Below are 20,826 nucleotides of genomic sequence, written 5' to 3' on the forward strand. Positions count from 1 at the left end.
AACTCGACAATCGATTACTGTGGACTTCGACCGAAAACAGGATGTAAATACAGGTATGTGCGCTGGCTGACATAACATCATTTTTATTCATATCTTTCACATCTACTGCAGTCAGATTCACCCGCGTTCACTCTGAAGGAATCACTCACATGGCTGGGCACTTGTAATGACACATCAAGGATGTTAAGAGGCTAAAAGCAGGTTTAAAACTTGCCCCATTGAAGTCAACAGGGTGCACATTTTAAAAAGAGGATAACACGGTGTAGGCAACACCGATTTTTGTCGTTGTTCTCTGTACTGACAGCACTCCAAATTTACAAAAAATTGAGCTCAATGTTAAAATTGACCGGAGTTCTCCTTTAAGCTCATAGATCATAAGATCATAAAATGAAATATAAAAAAAAAAATTTGATTTAAACTATTATTTGAACTAAATCCTAAAACCCATGACAGAACCCTTTAAGCTTCTAGAGCCTTTTATTCTTGCAACTATTTGTGCATGTTGAGTAGATATACAGTGGGACCAATTTTTTTGCGTGAATGAAAAAACTGTCCATGTCGTGATGTTCCCAGTATGGAGCTGTTTGTTCCCAAGTGTCAAACTTTCTATTCAATAAACCCTCCATGCCCCATTACCGTCAGCTTGAGTGTTTCTCTCTGGATGCTGCACTTTATGTTTGCAGTGTTGTCCTGAAACTGAACTGCTGCCTGTGTCCTGGATGAAATATAATGCGATTTCAGTGGGTAAAGGGAGAATAACTCCTCTACTGAACACTTCTGCTGTCTCCTTTAGTTTCAACATTATCTAGACTGTCTGAACGCTTCAGGTCTCACACATATTCCTCTCAGAGGATTTCATAATGAGAACAGGACTCAAAGCTGGAAAAGCGCAGATGTTCGCACTCTTTCTCAGCTTTGTCATTGTGTGTCTGGTCGCTTTCTAACCTCAGATTTCAGAACATTTTGTTTTAAATGAATACTATTATTCAGCAAGAACGCTGAATTAAATTGATCAAAAGTGAAATTAAAGACTTCTATTTCAAATAAATGCTGTTCTTTTGAACTTTCTATTCATCAAAGAAAAAATGCATCACAGTTTCCAGGAAAAATATTAAGCAGTTGTTTAATTAACTGTTTTACAACATTGATAATAATAAGAAATGTTTCTTGAGCAATGTAATATCAAAACATAAATGATGATGAAAATTCAGCTTTGCATCACAGGGATAAATTACATTTTAAAATATATTTAAATAGAAACCAGTTATTTTAAATTGTAATAATATTGAAAACATTTCACAATATTACTGTTTTTACTGTATATCAAATAAATGCAATCTGTGTGAGCATTAGAGACTTTAGACGAAAACATTAAAATCGTACCCACAGAAATATCAACATAAGTATCAGTGTAGTGATTGATTGTTTGCATAGAAGATGCGCTGACCAAAATATATTAGGGTTTCATTTAAATTATGGATCTGGCTGGGGATACTTATGATGAGGTCCTGGTTTATGCTAAATAGGATGCTGTATTTGTGTTTTATGGGACAAGAGAGCTGATGCAGTCCCAGGTCAACACAGGTTTGGTAGCAGTGAATACATAAAAGAGCAGCGCGCTTTCACTGCACACCTGCAGGAGTGCTTCGACTATAATAGACTGACCGTCTATTTTTATGTTTTTAAATATACACCCTTTCAAAAGACCTAAACTCCCCCAAACTGTGCGGTCACTGTTTCCGTTAGCTAATATCTACCTATTTTTTTCATTTGTAAGATACTTGTTTGATGTAGATTGAATGCTCACAACAAGAATATGAGCTATGTCTAATAGGCCTTTTATACAAAGCCTGAAGGTGTGTTTTCCTGTTTTGTGATATGCTTGAATATGAAATACTCTGTTTGATATCGCAAACGTCCTAAGTGGAGTTTAAAACTAAGCGTGATTTAAATAATATTGTTTTGCATATGTTCAGGGCTGTTATGGCAACTGTCCTGTGGTGTTTGTGATTTTTAAAGGTACACAAAATTTTGGCCCTCTAGCTGCTAGAAAAAAAACAAAACTGAATGCATTTTGTGGAAGAACATTGTTTTGGTTGCTCTATATGGCTCTGTGTGACTGTGAGGAATATATTACCCCTCACAACTGTTAGAGAGACATATGGCAGTTTATCTGTCCAATAAAGTATATTACTCACCTGTTGAATAATGAAAATGCAATCTCCGCATCACTTTTACAACATTTCACCTCAGTTCTCACCATCTCAGAAAAGCCAACCCAATGCAACAAGAGCAACTTTTCTTTGACGCCTGGCCTGGCCACACACAGGCGAGTGAAGCATTTACACAATTTCCCGCGAAAACTATGCCGACAGGTCTAAAAAATAAAATAGGCTTATAACAGGCTTACAATAGTGAATCAGGGTAATTTTGAGCGAAAAAAAAAAAAAAAAAAAAAGTTGCATACCTTTAAGGCAGTTTGTTTTTAATAGGCTATCTCTTTCATTAAAACTTACAGAAATTATCTTTCATTGAATGTTGTTTTTTTTAACACATATGAGTAGGTGTGCAATTTTGTATTTCACAATCATTTAACTCGTAATTTCTGTGTCAGGAGTATTATATTGTTTCATTAACTGTGACATATCTGCTGTGCTGTGTGTATGCTGACAGCGCTTTGGGGAAGATATATTTACAATGCAACCTCCCACCCTCGGAACACCGGCAATATTGGAAACAAATTCAGAAATACATCTCGTTTTATGATGCCGTGGGTTCAAAAAAGAAGATCAAAGAAACGAACCCTCAGAGTCTTCGCGTGCGCCGTTGCTGGCCTCCATTTGATTAAAGCCAGACAACCCATACGAGCTCTACTTAATTAGTACATAAGCTAATATGTACAAGGTACTTTGCACCCTGCATCTAATTCTCCCTGTTTATCGTGTCTCTAAAATCTTCACTTTTGACTGAATAAATTATGAACAGGGGTTTTGGCTTTAGAGTCAAGATGTCTCTATAATTCATTACATTCGAGCTTCACAGCTGAATAGCTTCAAGCATGATAGATAGGGATGTGGGATTTTTCCTAAGCGTGCCAAAGGTCTGGATTTCCCAGGGGAGGGGGAGAGATGATAATAAACATGATGAATTCTGGGATATTACTTGGTTCGTGTTGCAGCTTGGAACATTAAACAACAGTGCATGTTTGTATATACATTATGGTGACAAATATTCAGACAGGGCTATGCAATTATCACTTATTTATTCATGAGACTCATTATGCTATATTTAATTAAAAGACATGTATCAATGCTTTTCAGAGCCAGTCTGACAGTATCATATAGCTCAGTCAGATATCTCATAATATGTCAAGTGCAAAACAGGAAGTTAAAAGTGGTAAACTGAATTCAAATACAATTCAACCAGACATTCACAAAGGCCATGTTACATTCGTAACACCCACACCTTTTAATTGCAGATGTAGGCTACTGTATGTGATAAACGCAACAAACTAATTTGATTCAATACAAATCATCTTGAAACACTAGAAACGTGAGAAAATGAAAGACAGACTTTAATAGTGATGCATGCGCATGTGAACACAAAAAGATAGGATAGTTACAATGATAATAAAGCAGATGTTTTGATATCAAGCCCAAAACAACAATGCAACTTTTAAAGTACAGGTAAATGCCTAAAACAATATATAGGTATAAAAATTATGACTCTAAATTCAATAAGACCTGTAGCTTATTTAAAAAAAAAAAAAAAAAAAAAAAAAAAAAAAATATATATATATATATATATATATATATATATATGCTATGTATATATGGTTTTGATTTTATTTAAACAAATGTCAATCATTACTGAAACTATTATTTTGGCAGATATAGAGGACTGAAATGTGCATTTTTGAGCGTTACACTTCTACCTGTTGTCCGTCTCATGAAAATTTAAAGCCACATTACTGATCCTTCTCCAGCCACTGCTTCCTCTGCCTGGTTTTGACAGGCTAAAATGTGGCCCATTCCTTGTTCTGCTTGAGTGGATGATAAATCAAAGCCTCTTTTAACATTCTGCAGCTCTGAAAAAACTCCAACCGCCCCATGATGGTCCCGTTACCACAGCAACTACAGCATCCCAGGTGCAATCCTGCTGAAACAGAGCACCTGTACCAAACATTAGTTTGCAGTTTCACAATTCCCTCATGACACATACTATCCATGAATGAAGTGGGTTGTCTGAGAGTTGCACGACATTCTGTCTGATTTCAAGTGAAAGGAGACTTTTTATTCAAATATTGTATAATAGGCATTATTCAGATATAATTAACAATAAATTAAATGAATAATATTGCAAGATCTTGCAGGGATTTAACTAGATTTGGCATTATACCGCTTCTTGTTGCTATATTGGACTGACAGATTTCATATGACTGGAAGGCAACACACGCGCACACATTGTGTTTTCATGTTTTATGGGAACTTTCCAAAGACACTATGATTTTTATATTGTACAAACTGTATATTCTATCCCCTACTAACCCATCACAGAAAACATTCTGCATTTTTACATAAAAAAACAAAACAAAACATAACTTAGTATTATTTATAAGCTGTTTTCCTCATGGGGACCAAAAAATGTCTCCACTAGGACACAGATTTCAGATATTGCCATCTTTTTGGGGACATTTTGTCCCCATAACATATAGGGTTTACCAGTAGGGTTAATATTTATAATGTTTATATAATTTATTTGAATGTGTTTGAATTGAACACAAAACCCTGCTAGAGAAAACAAGCATTTGAAGTAGGACTTGACTCAAAATTTGAAAGCCCATGTGACAACTTGCCCCGATATCCTGCTTAATGTAACGCAACACATATAACTCCTGGATTGGAAAGTGATAAATGACACAGAAAAAAATTATATAAATCAGTATATTTATATATATATATATATATATATATATATATATATATGCACCGATATAAATGCATCTTCAATACTACACACAGGCTGGAGTGGAAGATTAGATCATTTAATTTAAGTTGGGGTGGTGGGGGTCTCATTATGGTTTCAAATTAGGCGTGACGTAAGCAACCACGAACTCACGAGCTCAGACCCTGTGTGTCCCGCGCGCTCAAAACAGACGCAGCGCGCACTCCGAGCTGCAGCACGCGGAACGGAGCTTGTCTCTGCCTCTTGAGTCTGCAAAACAAGACAAAGACCTTTCCGGATAAGATTGACAGCAGACAACATCTGTGTGCATCATGAAGTTTGCGGCTTTGGTCTGCTTGGTTGTTGTCCTCGCTGCGGGTAAGTGAAATTTTCATAAAGAATCATTGCATAAATCATTTCAGCACCATGGTCAGCGACACGACAGTTATGCTGCAGAAACAAATAGTACATCACAATGGGAATTTTCGTTTTTTGCACAAGTAAAACGTATGGATAATTGGTGATATCGAGATGAATAAGCTTAAAAACATTTTGCATTACGATTTGCACAAATATGATACAAGGCTTTTACTATCCCAGATGGAGATTCCATACCAGTTGAGCAGGACAGCCGAAGAGAGGATCTGGTATGCTGTAGCTTCTGTTTATGAGAATAATAAACATTTATTTCTCTACTCGTTTTATTTATGTACACTCTTTCATTTCAGCTTACCCGGTGTTTAGTTCAGATCCTTTCAAAGGTGCTCTACAAGACTGATGATAATCCAGTGCATCCAGAATGCAAAAACATCCTTACACCAGGTACGTTGTTACTTTGCACTGTTCGTATTGTGTTGCTTCAATTTTTGAGGTAAAAGAACATTGATTTATTATTGGATTAACTCAAAGGTGACTTCTTATGAAAGGTTATTCTAGCCTTGCACTGTTTGCAGAGTGAACTTACATATACATTCATTCAAAATATCATTTGGACATATAACGTGAAAACAGTCAAACTACATTATCGTCATAAATTCTAATCTCAGTACATTGTGTTTGGTGGAGGAGACAGTTATGGGTCAGTGGTTTCATTCTAAGACTGTGGAATAATAATTGGATGTATTCATGCAATGCATAAGCAATGGAGTGGAAATGAGTTACGAGTCATTTGCATTTGTGTTTTGTGCCCATTTTTATGTCTCCCTGAATTCAGGATCAGGTCATTCCACAGTTGTGAAAAATCAGAAAGATGTTTTACAACTGGCTCAAGAGGAGCTGAAAAAACCAAGAGGAGAGTCTAAAGTCAAGGACGAGGAACTCATTGAGGATCTTCTCAAAGCTGACAAACGCGAAGAGCTGGATGACGAACGGAGCCAGGAAGAGTTTCCAAATTTTATGAAAAGAAGATTAAAAGACAGGCGTGAGGAAATGGATGATGAACGGAGCCAGGAAGAGTTCCCTAGTTTTATGAAGAGGAGAATCAAAGAAAAACGTGAGGAACAGGATGATGAACGGAGCCAGGAAGAGTTCCCCAGTTTTATGAAGAGAAGAACCAAAGAAAAACGTGAGGAACTGGATGATGAACGGAGCCAGGAAGAGTTCCCCAGTTTTATGAAGAGAAGAATCAAAGAAAAACGTGAGGAACTGGATGATGAACGGAGCCAGGAAGAGTTCCCCAGTTTTATGAAGAGAAGAACCAAAGAAAAACGTGAGGAACTGGATGATGAACGGAGCCAGGAAGAGTTCCCCAGTTTTATGAAGAGAAGAATCAAAGAAAAACGTGAGGAACAGGATGATGAACGGAGCCAGGAAGATTTCCCAAGTTTCTATAAAAGAGGCTACAAGCATAAAAGAGAAGATTATGATGATGAGAGAAGCCAAGAGGAATTTCCTCAGAAAAGACATTTTTCCATCCTTTACAAGCGTGATAACCCAGATGAGGAGCGCAGCCAGGAGGAATTCCCTCCATACGAGTATAAAAGGAGTCATCTTCTGGCCAGCAGAGAAAAACGTGAAGAACCAGACTATGATAGAAGCCAAGAAGACTTTCCAAGCTACACCCACAAAAGGAACTACGGGGATGGAGAAGAAGAGGATGAGGAGAGTGAGGAGAGAGAAAAACGGATCTGGAAGCCATCACATAGATACCACCACAAGAAAAAGCACCACAAACGCAGTGAGAATGAGGGTTTTGAAGAACCAGACTATGACAGAAGTCAAGAAGAATTCCCAAGCTACACCCACAAAAGAAACTACGGGGATGGAGAAGAAGAGGATGAGGAGAGTGAGGAGAGAGAAAAGCGGATCTGGAAGCCATCACATAGATACCACCATAAGAAAAAGCACCACAAACGCAGTGAGAATGAGGGTTTTGAAGAACCAGACTATGACAGAAGTCAAGAAGAATTCCCAAGCTACACTAACAAAAGGAGCTATGGAAATGGCAGGCACCAAAAACAAATCGAGGATTTGCTGAACGAGCAATCTGAGGACATGAACTCTCAGGAAAAGAGGTCTGAGGAATCCGAAGAGGTAGACGAGGATATTGCAAAACGATACTGGAAACCCACTCATAGATACCACCATAAGAAGCATAACCACAAGCGTGGCGACTCCATAGAGCTCCAGAATGAAGATGAACCCATCTCAGAGAAGACTCACAGTCTCCATGAGTCAATAGACAAGGCCATCAAGCTCCGTTCACCTGAAGAGGAGGAAAAGGAAATTGTCCATGTGCTTAATGAAAATGAGCTGAAGAAAGGACACAAGAGTTCGGCAGAGGAGAAGCAGGACAGGGAGGCTGCGTTGAGGTACCTAACAAAGAAAAAGAATGAGTTAGAGGAACGTCTACTTAACAAAGGCGATGTCTATGAGAAACGCTCCCCATGGATTTACAGAGGATACTACCATCCAGCCTGGTATAAAAGAAGCCACAAGGTGGGTGAAAGCACTGAACACCCCAACCTCAAACTAGAAGAGGTCGCCGAGACCCTCCGGTACAAAAGGGGCCTGCCTTCTCAGGAGTCGTCACCTGGTGAGGAAAAGGATGTCTCCCAACAGAAGCTTTTCACACCAAAGGAGGTATGGTAGTTTCATCCAACAGACAGTGCATTTATTACCAGGATTGCCCACCGAGAGTTACCAAAGGTTACTTGTCTGGTCAAGGTTGATAGTTTACCCTTAACTGTACGCTCTTAGAAAAAAAAGTGCATACATTTTACCTTTAGGGGTACAACAGCAAGTCACTAGGGGGCAGTACCCTCAAAGGGACATCTTCATACCTTATTTACTCCAGAAAAGGTTCACAGTACACTAAAAGGAGAATAAGGAGGTTTATATGGAACCTTAAAGGATTGCTTCATATATAAAACCTTTATGGGTTCCCATTATGGGATCATTTTATGAATTTAGTTTTAATTCATTTTTTAGATTGATTAATTTTTTTTGGATTGAACAGCTGGTAAACATACTTTATCACTAGAAATTTTTAAATAACTCATTAAATATGAAAGTATTATGCAACAGACATTTCTCCTGCTATAGATACTTTTTGACATAAAGGGTTCTTCAAAACTGAGTCAAGAACCCTAGGGTTCTATATAGAAAAATATCAAACTTCTCTCTAAGAGTGTAGTACCTTAAGGATACATACTGTATTACAACTCTAATATGCACCTTTTAGGAGTAGATACAAGTAAAAAGTTGTCCCTTTATGGTTACTGCCCCATTGACAAACTGTTCTACCCCTAAAGATACATTTTTTTTTCCTGACAATGGACACACTTTGGGTGTCTTCCTACTTTGATTCAACTTGTTTGTAGAGACACCAAGACCTGGAATTGGTGTGCCAGATAAGAAAGATATCCAAAATGTGTACTGCTGGTGAAACTTTGGGAAATGGTTTGGGAAGTTTAACAAATGGCCCCACTGAGCCCTAAAGCCTACATTCCAAGTACAAACGGGAATAGAAACCATGGACTGACCAGAGATGTTTATGAATAGACAGGGATGCACTGCAAGCAAACAATGACATTAATGCAATCAAACGTTGCTCCATGGAGCTCTTGAAAAACAAGGCCAGTTTTTCTGCTTGAAGTAGCTTATCTGTATCTCTGCTTGCTGGACTTGGGCAAGTTGAGTTACTAAGAGAGGGCGTGGGTAGACTATAACCCTTTTCTCAGTTTTTATTACATGCAACTCCAACTGCACCAAAAAGTGGTAATTACCTCCCAGCAAAAAAAGTATCTCTGGTGACTACTTGTGTCAAATGTTCTCCTATTACAAGGACATTTGAGTTATCTGATATGCCTCCAAGCTATGCAGTAACATTACTTTTAGTTGAGGGTGTAGAGGAGTTTGAGAACAACCCTGGACTAGAGCAAGGAATTGTCTTTTGTTCATGAAAAGAACATAGTCTGGCTATCACCAGACCAAGCTCAATCTTTTAAGATTGAACATTGTTCTGGGGAGTCTGCTATGTATTTTCTACTGCACAAGAGGCGTGATTCAGCTGGCATAGTTCAAATGACTCTATACGCAATTGGATAGTCCTTCAACCAATCAGATCAATGATCTGGGTGACGTACTTTGCAGAGCAACGCAAAAACTCCAGGCAGGAAATGTGAAACCAAACGTGTTGATCAGCGGTTTGCAGAAGCAGCAATGGCATCGAGTGATTTTTGCAGGTTATGCAAAAAGAACAACATGAAAATTAGTGTTATTTACACCCACTCGAGCGATTTGTTTCCTAAAAAGAAGCCATTGAGCATCGTCGAGAGGTTAAAAGGAATTGGACAGAGCCGCAACAGCTCTGGAATTGGATTGGATTAAACCCGCCAATAGCGCGCCAAGTGGATAAGCCAGTTTGTGATTGGTTCCTGCAAATTTGTAAAGGAAGCAGCAGAGATAAATGCACAGCTTTCCAGCCTGAGCTGCAGGGCAAAATCAAATCGCCGGCAGATCAGGCTGGGTTTACCCAGTCTAAAAAAAAAATAACCTTTGCAAACACAAAACGATTGTAAACAGATTGCAAACACACACAAAAAACCATGGGGACTGATTAAGGCAGTGGTTTTTAAGCATCACTTAAGAGTCAGAAGTATTACATTTAATTCCTGCTCTTTTCTTTCATCAGTTAACCGAACTTGAGAAACTGGCCTCTGTGGATCAACAGATGAAAGAAACAACTTAACCATTCCAAGAACCAGCTGAAACATCATCTTCCTCTGCTGCCTGATTTGACTTTCCATCAGCTTTATGTGTGCTCACTTGGGCTGCTTTATATGAATGCATTATATGTTGTACCCATTTACAACTGCATAAGACTTTTGTTATTGGTGTAAGTCCATGTATATTTAATGTGAGAGTCTGAGAAACAAGACAGTCTATAAAAAGCAAAACTAGCTCGAAAATGTCATGTGAATTATTTTTCTCTTTATTACATAATCTAAAATAACAAAGACAAATGCCCATGTACTATTGGACTGCATTTAAGAGCATGCTACGTGAAAGATGCTGTACGTGTTTAAAAATTCCTGTTGTTCTTTATGGCCTTCAATAGAACCCCTGCATTGTTTGCATTTAATAAAATGTGTAATTATGGGACCAAAGCTGATGGATGCAGTTATCATTTGTGTTTTGATGCTGGAAGCCTTTTGAACATTATCAAAAACCGATAAATATACAGTTTCCCTTAGCGATGAATGATTGACTAAGCTTTATTTTGTGAGCAAAACTTGGTTATTCGCCAAGTGCAGAGGATGGCGTCTTTTACAAAAGTAAATGCATCTTTTACATCCCCCACATCTTGCTAAAAAAATAAATAATTAACGATGAAGGGAACATTCTGAAGCTCTTAAATGCAAATCTTGGTAAAACTAAAAAAAAAAGTAGACTTTGAATAATAAAGTCATGCAACCATACAGAGAATAAAGCACTGCCTGAATGTGTGAGTCAACACTTATTTGGTTTCTTCTCACTTAAGCAAGTTAAACTAAACTAATTGCCTTGGCAGAGCCATCACAAGACGAACTAATCTCATCCAGCTTCAGCCTCTTGGCGGCAGGCTCCTCTGATTTGTGCTGATTCCTAGCTTTGGCAGCGTCTGTAGCGACCGTGGTTCCAGACAGCAGATACCCTCCACCTCCACTCATGAGCAACACTGGATGAGTCCGGTTGGGCAACACCTGGAACAATGATACAGAAGTGAACTTGAAGTCATCAAAGTCTTTCTAGGGGTGGGCGGTATGACCAAAATCTTATTTCACAGTCTTCTTATATAATAGTAATTGTATAACAATGTAGCTATTTTTGCTGAAAATGCAACTTTTTTTTTTTTTTTACATAAACCATGGTAATGGCAATTTTGGGAAAATCCAGAGATTGAAATGCATCACAAATGTTGATTTTTTTTTTTTTTAATATATGGAATTTGATAGATGTACACTACCATTCAAAAGTTTGGGGTTTGTAAGACTTGTTTTTGACAAAAATAGAGTAATATTTTGAAATATTTTTACAATTTAAAGTAAGTTTTCTATTTGAATATATTTTAAGATATAATTTATTCCTGTGATGTCAAAGCTGAATTTCCAGCATCATTACTCCAGTCTTCAGTGTCACATGATCCTTCAGAAATCATTCTAATTTGATGATTTGATGCTCAAGAAACATTTCTGATTATTATCAATTTTGAAAACAATAAGCTGCTTGATTTTTTTGTGTGGAAACTGTAATGCATTGCATTCAGGATTAATAAGTTGAAATATTTATTTGAAATAGAAACTTTGAAACAGTGTAAATGTCTTTAATCAATTAAATGTCACTTTTGATCAATTTAAATGCATCCTTGATGAATAAAAGTATTAATTTCTTTAAAATTGTTAACACTTGGCCTCGGTCTCATTTGTTAACATAAGTTAATGTATTAACTAACATGAACTAACAATGAGCAACAGTATTTATTAATCTTTGTTAATGTTAGTTAATAAAAAATCCAGCTGTTCATTGTTCATGTTAGTTCACAGTGCATTAACTAATGTTAACAAATACAACATTTGGTTTTAATAATGCATTATTAAATGTTGAAATTAACATGAACTAAGATTAATAAATGCTGTAAAAAATTGTTAATTTTTAATTCATGTTCATGTACATTCAACTAATGTAACCTTATTGTAAAGTGTTACCAAAAAATCATACTGACCCCAAACTTTTGAACAGTAGTGTATAAATCAAAGCCTGGCATTAGAGCAAAATCAACTGTGTAAAATGAATATTCTTCATTGAGATGAAGAATTACCTGGTAATGCCTGAGCCAGGAATCTGTTAATCTGAGACTGATTGCTCCTCCTTGTTCCCTGAGCTTTGTGTAGCACTCAATCAGCGGCTGTCCGGAAGAGATCAAAGAGTAAATATTACTGGAAGCAGTTATCAAAACACTCCTCTCAAATTGAATATGCAAATCTTTTTAACACAGTGGTATACCCTGATTTACAACGGAACTGAATCAACACTGAACTGACTTCAGATGAAAATTAATCATTTTCCTGTTATCACTGTTAAAGCTGCTTTGAAACTATCTGTATTATATAAAGCACTTTATAAAAAAGGTGACTTGACTTGATTATATGGTCTTTGGAGAGCCTGGCAATAATTTTGCCAAATAACCACTTTTGTGTTCAACACCATGACGATTAGATTCACACTATTTTATTTAGTGCCATGTCAGCATTCAAAGCTATTTTCATGGCAAAAATTCAATTACAAAAATGCAAATATCATATAAATACAATAAAAACCAAACAAACAAAAACAGCAAATCATATTATACAAGATTTTCTACATTAACATATGATAAAAAAAATCCAAAACCTTTTCAGACATAATCTTACTAAATAAGTCCTTAAGTGAGGTCCTTTAAAGGGATAGTTCACTTTGAAATTAAATTTTGCTATGTTTTAGCTTACCTCAAGGGAATCCAAGATGTAGGTGTCTTTTTTTCCGCAGTAGTTTCAATTTTGATATTTTTAGGTCAAACCGTTCTTGTCTGTCAGTCATTTAATGCAGGTCTGTGGTCACTGTCTCAAAGAGCATGCACAGAGTCCAAATTAAAACAATTCCCCATCGTCCAAATTAAACAATTCCCCATCGTAAGTACACATTGATGGCCTAAGGCACAAAACGAGCGGTTTGTGTGAGAAACCGAACAGTATTATATTTACCTCTTATACACAGCCACGTCCAAGTGATCTGAGGGCGCGCACGCATCCTGGTGTGTGACGTGTACGCAGACTGGTGCATAGATATATACACTAGATGTCGCCTTAAAGACATTCGTTCCGATGAACTGCCGTAGACAAGGCGACATCTAGTGTATATATCTATGCACCAGTCTGTGTACACGTCACACACCAGGATGCGCGCGCGCCCTCAGATCACTTGGAACCGCTTTTCTCACACAAACCGCTCGTTTCGTGTCTTAGGCCATCAATGTGTACTTACGATGGGGAATTGTTTAATTTGGACTCTGTGCATGCTCTTTGAGACAGTGACCACAGACCTGCATTAAATGACTGACAGACAAGAACGGTTTGACCTAAAAATATCAAAATTGAAACTACTGCGGAAAAAAAGACACCTACATCTTGGATGCCCTTGAGGTAAGCTAAATTGCCCTTGAGCTAAGCTTTATTTCAAAGTGAACTATCCCTTTAACTTCATTAAAGAGCATTCTGCTTGTATTAAGTCAAGGGCAATCTACATGACGATTAGTAGGAGATTATAAAATCTTCATTTTTGGGTGAACTGCCTCTTTAAAACTCTTGTCAAATCAAACTCTTGTCAAATCAATCGCTTTACCTCTCTGTACTGGCAGTACACTACGAACGGCCGTGATGGTGCTAGGAACTTCAGCAGACCCATTAACACGGGACAGGGGTGGAACCGACAAGCAATCACCAACCTGAAACAAACATTCAAATCAGCGAATCACTGGAAGACTGCATACAAATCAATAAAAAATATGACATGACAAGACTCATCAATATTACAATACATAATATGCACAATGAACTACCAGGACATATAAAATGTTAGTTGGTTTTAAAAGCATTTAGGGCTGGACAATAAAGTTAAAACTAACATTTTAGCTTATAACAAGCCTTTAACTACACAAAAACACACACCCATCTGCATTTCTCCCCTCTAACAGAGCAGCAGCGGAGGCCAACCTCATCCTCTTCTCCTCCAACTTCACCTTTTTCTCTTGAGCCTGTAAGGTTAGAACGGTGAATTCAATTAAGTATTTGACTTCTACTGAGATTTTAGGAAAACTCTTAAAGGACACTTCCACCAGCCTGACTATTTAAAGTTGCCCCCGAACATTGTTCAACTGTTTTTGTCTGTTTTCTTCACACATTTTATTTCACACATTTCACCTCAAGCTGCTCTTCATTTAAACTTTTGTCTCCTTGGTAACCAAGTAGACCTTTGAAAACACTTCACCGAGGGCAAAACAATACATTTTTTAACAGTTTGATTAGCTTTTGTTTAATTTTTTATAATTATTGACATTTTATTCATATTTTAAAATTGACTAAATACAGCACATTTTTAAATAGTCTGTGGATATTTAGATTTTTCTTTAAACGATCAGATTCATAAAGTGTGTGTATATATATATAGATAGACAGATAGATAGATAGCTATCTAGATAGATAGAGAAAGAGAGAGAGAGATAGATAGAGAGAGTTTTAAAGGTAATCATTAATATTTATAATTATATACATAATATTCATATTTTAAAATGGAAAAGTTTGGTTGTGGACAAAATATAAATACTTTTAAATAGTTTGTGTTTATTGATATTTTTGTTTAAATTACTTTTTGAACAAAATAATAATTGATATTCATAATTATTCAATACGTTAATATTTAAAAATGGCAAGGTTTGGTCTTGGACATTTTTGTGTTATTAGCTTTTTGTTTAAATGATCTCCAAGTAATAATTAATATGTATAATAATTTAAATGATATTCATAATTTAGAATTGAAAGTTTTAAATTCATGTTTTCAAATTTAGAAACAATAAAATCTATACAAAAAAGCAAAAGCAGCAAAAAATAAATGAAGGCATGGAAATATGTTTCCAATTCAATGAATGTTAACAATATATGTTTTTTTAAATCAACCCCTTGGACATAATAGTAGTTGCAGAAACACCCAAACACGAAGCGATACATGAATGTTAAACTCTCTTACCCTCTGTTCTCGCAGTCTTTCTCTCTCCGCTCTCCTCACTTCTTCTTGCGGGTCGACGCTGACCTCCATACTCTTAGGTTCTGATTTCTTCTCCTCAGACACACCTGAAGTTTCCTGAGAAGAGTCAGATCCACCGATCCTGCTGCCGTTGGCCTGAGAATCTGTGTCCTTCTCCGTCAAATCCAGGGTTCCTGCCAGCAGAGCGTTGACTTTGCATAAAGGGAAGTCGTGCAGCGTCTCGTGGAAGTGTGACGGGAAGCCGAAGCTCTCCATGCCGGCTCTCGTTGGCCCTCCACCGGGATACATCTGAATCACTGAGCCAAAACCTGAGGAAAAAAACATTTAGATCATCAGCATAGTGTAACAGTGCTCAGCTGATATAGGTTTTTCAATAGCTCTATTAAAACAGTGAAAAGTAAAGTGTGATTACCTCCCATTCTCTCCATCACTGAGCCCAACACAAGACCAGCACAGGTCTCAAACACGATGATTTTACTGCCAGCGTGGATGTTACCCAGAGTCAATATCTGAGCCAATGTGTCGTACCGCAGGTGACTAAAAGAGTGGAAAAAATACTATAAATGCTTATGAAACATTCAAATCCTGATATGTACTAGTGCAGGGTTTCTCAAACTGGGGTTCAAGCTATTAATTAAATCATAAAAATGTAAAGCAAGCAATCAAAATAAAACACTCAGTAAAAAAATGACATTTTACCCGTTTACTTGAAATGAAACGAGGCATTTATATACATACAAACTTTTATGTTATATGCAATTAATCAAGATGATGAAAAAAATGAATTCAAATGAAAAAAGCACATAATAAAATTAAAACAAAAACTGAAAATAAAGAATAAAAGCCAATTCAAAATATTAATACATACTATTAATACATAATAGTATACAAATAACAATAAAATAACACTGAGAACTGTGACCATGTGGATATGTTATTAAAGAAGTAAAATATTAAGCTAAAATCTTCAAGTAAATGTTTTTAGGTTTGGATAACACAACGTATTCTAGTATATACATATCAAGTATACCTGAAGGAAAACTTAAAATAATAAACTGGACATGCCCCGATGATCTTCTTTATAGGTAGGCCTATTTGTGCTGTACAGAAAATTATAAGACAATAATTGAAGTAATGATCAACATTTTCATATTCATTTTGCTGCTGTATATCTGCAATTGATATTACAAAATAATGATTCAACACCACACACAGTTCATAAAAGCTTTTTGCTTTTTCTATTCTAAACCCCTGCGGTTTGGTGGATTTGTCTCTGACAAACGTCCCGTGCAACAAGTGATTTATTTGACATTTTCAGGTACAGCGGTTAGTTCGAAATAAAAGTTTGTTTAACAGTGGAAATTGAGTCTCATATTATTTAAATTTTATTCACACACAAAACATTAATGGTGAACATTTTTTGACTTTATACAATGATTCTCTCAAGACTTGGCGATCGGCCCCTATTAAACAATAAAGAAAGTACGACATCTTTTTCATTTACATAGTTAGGTAGCCTACTATTCTTTTTGGCAGAATTTATCATTATAATCAACTTAATTATTTCCTTGATTTTGTATCACGATAGTCCCTAAATGTATGTAAATGCAGGATATGAGATTCAAATAAAAATTTTAAAAATCGGAAAAACATTTTCCCCCATTTTGTGCCCCCCCCACTTCTCAAACCAAAGTTACACCCTTGAACTTGTGGGTTTGAAAAAGTGTAAATGATGACTGATTTGATTTTTGAGTGAACTAGTCTTCCGAGATCCCATACCATATTTTTCCTGGTTCTCTGCCGTGATACATCATGGCGAGGAGTCGAGCGGAGGGTTTCAGGACTGTTATGTCACTCTCGTACCTGTGTGCAGAAAGGCAAAGTACATGTTAATGGTTATATTTTTCAAGTGATTGATACAATAGGAATTAAAAATGTTTATCAACTGTTTGAACTCACTTTTTCTTTTTCTTCTTGATGTATTTCGCTTGAGCAAATTCAGTTTTGTCCTTGAATGTTGTACTGTTGTCTATGAGCTGCTGAACAATCTCCTTAAATGCACATGAAAGGACATGTGAGAAAAATGTCTTTGTAACCAACCTAAATACCTTCTATACAGGTATGAATAACACCATTCTGCATTCACACTGCAAACATCCATGAAAGCTTTTATCTTATCCACGCTAGCAAATAATCAAGGCCACCCAACGTAAATTAGAAAATAAGTATAGCACAGCCATTCAAAACACGAGGGTCAACCACAGTAAAGCAATCACCAACAGAATCATTTTGGCCGGGGATTCATGTAAACACAGATATCGGATACCAGTCGTGTCTAATGTGAATGTAAACAGGTTGGGGGAAAAAAATCTGATAAGTTATAAGACTTTTCAGTTTTATAGATGTTGCCTTCTTGGATATTATATTGGTCACTGTCTCTATGATTACTGGTAGGGTTGCAAAGGGGCGGAAAATTTCCGGTAAATTTCCGGAAAGTTTCTGGTAAATTGCCATGGGAAGTTAAGCTGGGGAATTTTGGAAATATTCATTACCGCAGCAACCGCTTGCGCGTCCACTCTGAAAGTAACTGTACACATAAGAGACGGATAGATACATTATTTAAGGTTATTTCTATTCGTTAGAATATTGATATATGAACTTGTTGTCAAGTAAGCCCCGTTGCGAGCATGTCTAAACTTTCAGTGTGCTGCACTGCTCTAGTTGACTTCTGCGCCTCCCCCCCCCCCCCCGAAAATATCACGTTAATTTTGAAAACGTAATTCCTTTTGTGGATCCTCTTAGTTTTTCTTCATGTTTCTTTGACAAATATCAGTGTCTCAGTCTCACACACGCGAGTTAACCACGCCTACCTATTTACATGTCGCGGTATACACGGAATAAAAAAATCTGTTACGGTTGACATTTTCTTCCGCGGTAACGATATTATACCGTCATACCGCCCAGCCCTAATTATGTGGCAAATAAAAGTTATGCTAGCTTATTTAGCATCTAACTTATCAGCTTGCTATCTACTAGATGAATACATTTGTATGTGATATTTGCAATTTAAACATTTAATAAATATATTTCCCCATAATATCATCAAAACTTACTTCACTTTGTTTAGTCCACAGGCTCAAATGTGTGCCTTCAATAGTCTTGTGCTTTGGGCTTCTGTACATGTGATGGAGGCATGCACAGTGCCAGTAGAGGGTGTGGTCTCAATAGCCATGCAGTAAGCAGTGTGCTATGTGCATGTGATTGAGGAATGGCATGGATATTCAAGTGTATTTGAATGGCATCTGTTTGTTTTAGTCAAGATTATGCTAAAATATACTTTCCTCAACTATATTTAAGTTCCCTATGAAGAGCCGACCCTAAACTTTGAAAATTCCCAGTTTATTCCCGTTTATTCCTGTTAATTCCCTTAAATTCCCATTAATTCCCATGGAAAGTTTCCATCTTTGAAAATTCCCATAATTTTGCAACCCTAATTACTGGTAAGAGAATAAAGGTTCGATTCCCTATATAGACAGTATTTAAGACGTTACTATAAGTTGCTGTTTGAATGGAACATTTCAAGACTCACACCTAAGTAAATGCGGTTGTAAAAGTAGCCTTTCCTCGGGTACATACCTGCCCCTTTAACCCTTGCTCTTTCAGTGTTTCAATATCATCCCTGGTCAGTTTTTGAGATCTGCCATCATCCACTATATGTCTGTTATCCTGGCCTGCTTCTTTAGAATCTATGACAGCGGAAAAGAGAAACAAATTCACCTCGTCCAGGAGAAAATAAACGAATACACAAATAACAACACAAATCTGTAATATCATTACCTAAAGAGTCTCCTGCACGCTTTACTGCCTTGGGTTTGAGTGTACCGCCGGCTTCGATTTCAAACATGGTCCCGTACAGCTGCCCAACCACATTGTCCAAGAAGAACCACTGCTTCTCAAAGATCACTTTCCTAAAACACACAATACACAGAATGTCAAATCAAAGCAAGTGAGGCGAGCAACAAGCCTTTAAAGACAGGGTAGGTGATTTGTTCCAGAAACATTTCTGTTATGCTGGTTGAAAGTCTCTTCACATCTTGATAGCGATCACTAAGTTAAGTGGTCTAAATGTATAAGTATGTCTGTGGAAGGCGTAGGACATTAAAATACAATGCCTGTCAATGTATGTTTTTTCATTCCTCCACGCAACTGTTCGCGCAGACATCGCATGTCATCAGCGCGCTTCATGCTATGCAGACGTCAGTCACCGAGAACATAAACAAAGACCTTTTACAGTTCCTCCTGAACCAAACAACAAGCGAATGCTGCGTTCACGCTAAAACTACTGTAATTTGGAAGATATGGAAACCCGTGACATTATACTCGAAGTGCTTCGTGACTCTAAATTATGCCTTTCAATGGCAACACTATCAACGCCGAAATGAATCTGCAGCAATCAGGTGTTACAGGTCAGAGCTCTTTAAGTTGATTATTACTGTAATGGTATGTGCTTTGAAACATGAGGTAGTTTAGTTTGCTCCCTGATGTATGCGTTTGTATGTGTTTTGAAGGAGGCATGACGTTGTAGATGCTCTGAAGTGATGGTGGGATCTCATGGTCTCAAAGCTAGCATGCTATTGCTAGCCGCGCCGGAAATTGCCTACCCTACCTTTAAAATCGACATGAGACGGAAGTTGTGATAGTATTTCCTTCCTTATTGTGACGAGTGAAAGCTTTCCTGGACAAGAAAAAATGTAGGGCAGTACTTGAGGCTTGCTATTTGAGGATCTCATGTGAGTGACAGGTTGCCATAATATTCCATAAAAACACAATAAGTCAATTTTGATTTCATGGTGTGAAACAGGAGTTAAATATTATACTTTATACTATCAATTGACAGATTTACAACAGATAAGATTATTAGCTGCTAATTTTTTATATTATATGGCATTAAAGATAAGCAGTGGTCTTCACAAGTCTACTAATGAAAAATGCATCAACAACAAAATCTTTTACAATCATTTAAGTGTAAAGATGAATTTAAAAACTGACATGAAGTCTAAGTTTATGTCATGTTTACCTTTTGCAGATTATTACACCGAAATAGCGCAGAAAGCAATACATGTCTGATAATTGTAATATTTTAACTTTTCTTTGATGTGCAGGTTTAATTCGTTTTTTAATCCCATCGATTTTCAAGGTGGTGTACACAAAACCTAAAGCCATTGAACCTGCAAGACTTATAACTTATAAGAAAGATGACATTTAATAAAAAGTTGTTAAACTCACTTTTTATTTTCGACCTGCACTGATTTGAAGACATCTCCTCTTTTCAGCACTACATAATCTCCGTAATTTATAGTGCTCTCAGCATCACTGTCATTGACACACTCCGCCATTTACTGTGATCAGCGTGGACAAAGATCGCCCGGAGAATGTTTAAAAACTAGTTTACACTTCAACAAACCCGGCGCAAAAGTGGCAGTTTCTATCCGAAAACAACCGTAATCACACACAAGCTTTGCTCCCTAGTTTCCCCACGTGTGTTGTTTTCTGTCACTTCCTGTTCCGAGAGGCCAGTTAATCGAGTGCTGATTTCGAGAGCCG

General features: G+C 37.0%; 2 protein-coding genes across 2 annotated transcripts; one reads left to right on the forward strand and one right to left on the reverse strand.

Moving 5' to 3' along the window:
* The first annotated feature begins 5,023 nt into the window (after positions 1–5,023).
* Positions 5,024–10,812, forward strand: chgb (chromogranin B). Its single transcript, XM_079888237.1, has 5 exons — positions 5,024–5,322; positions 5,545–5,591; positions 5,673–5,766; positions 6,158–8,025; positions 10,079–10,812. Exons 1-5 carry the CDS (start codon positions 5,277–5,279, stop codon positions 10,133–10,135), a joined length of 2,112 nt encoding a protein of 703 aa, XP_079744363.1. The 5' UTR covers positions 5,024–5,276; the 3' UTR covers positions 10,136–10,812.
* Positions 10,357–20,794, reverse strand: trmt6 (tRNA methyltransferase 6 non-catalytic subunit). The gene is made up of 11 exons (XM_079888244.1): positions 20,509–20,794; positions 19,060–19,190; positions 18,859–18,968; positions 17,182–17,273; positions 17,002–17,085; positions 15,635–15,759; positions 15,205–15,530; positions 14,130–14,215; positions 13,804–13,906; positions 12,245–12,331; positions 10,357–11,129 (listed from the first exon to the last, which is right to left on the reverse strand). The coding sequence occupies exons 1-11, from the start codon at positions 20,616–20,618 to the stop codon at positions 10,932–10,934; spliced, it is 1,452 nt and encodes a 483-aa protein (XP_079744370.1). The 5' UTR covers positions 20,619–20,794; the 3' UTR covers positions 10,357–10,931.
* Positions 20,795–20,826: the final 32 nt, after the last annotated feature.

The sequence above is a fragment of the Squalius cephalus genome (assembly GCF_949319135.1).
Source record: "Squalius cephalus genome assembly, chromosome: 12".
Taxonomy (NCBI): domain Eukaryota; kingdom Metazoa; phylum Chordata; class Actinopteri; order Cypriniformes; family Leuciscidae; genus Squalius; species Squalius cephalus.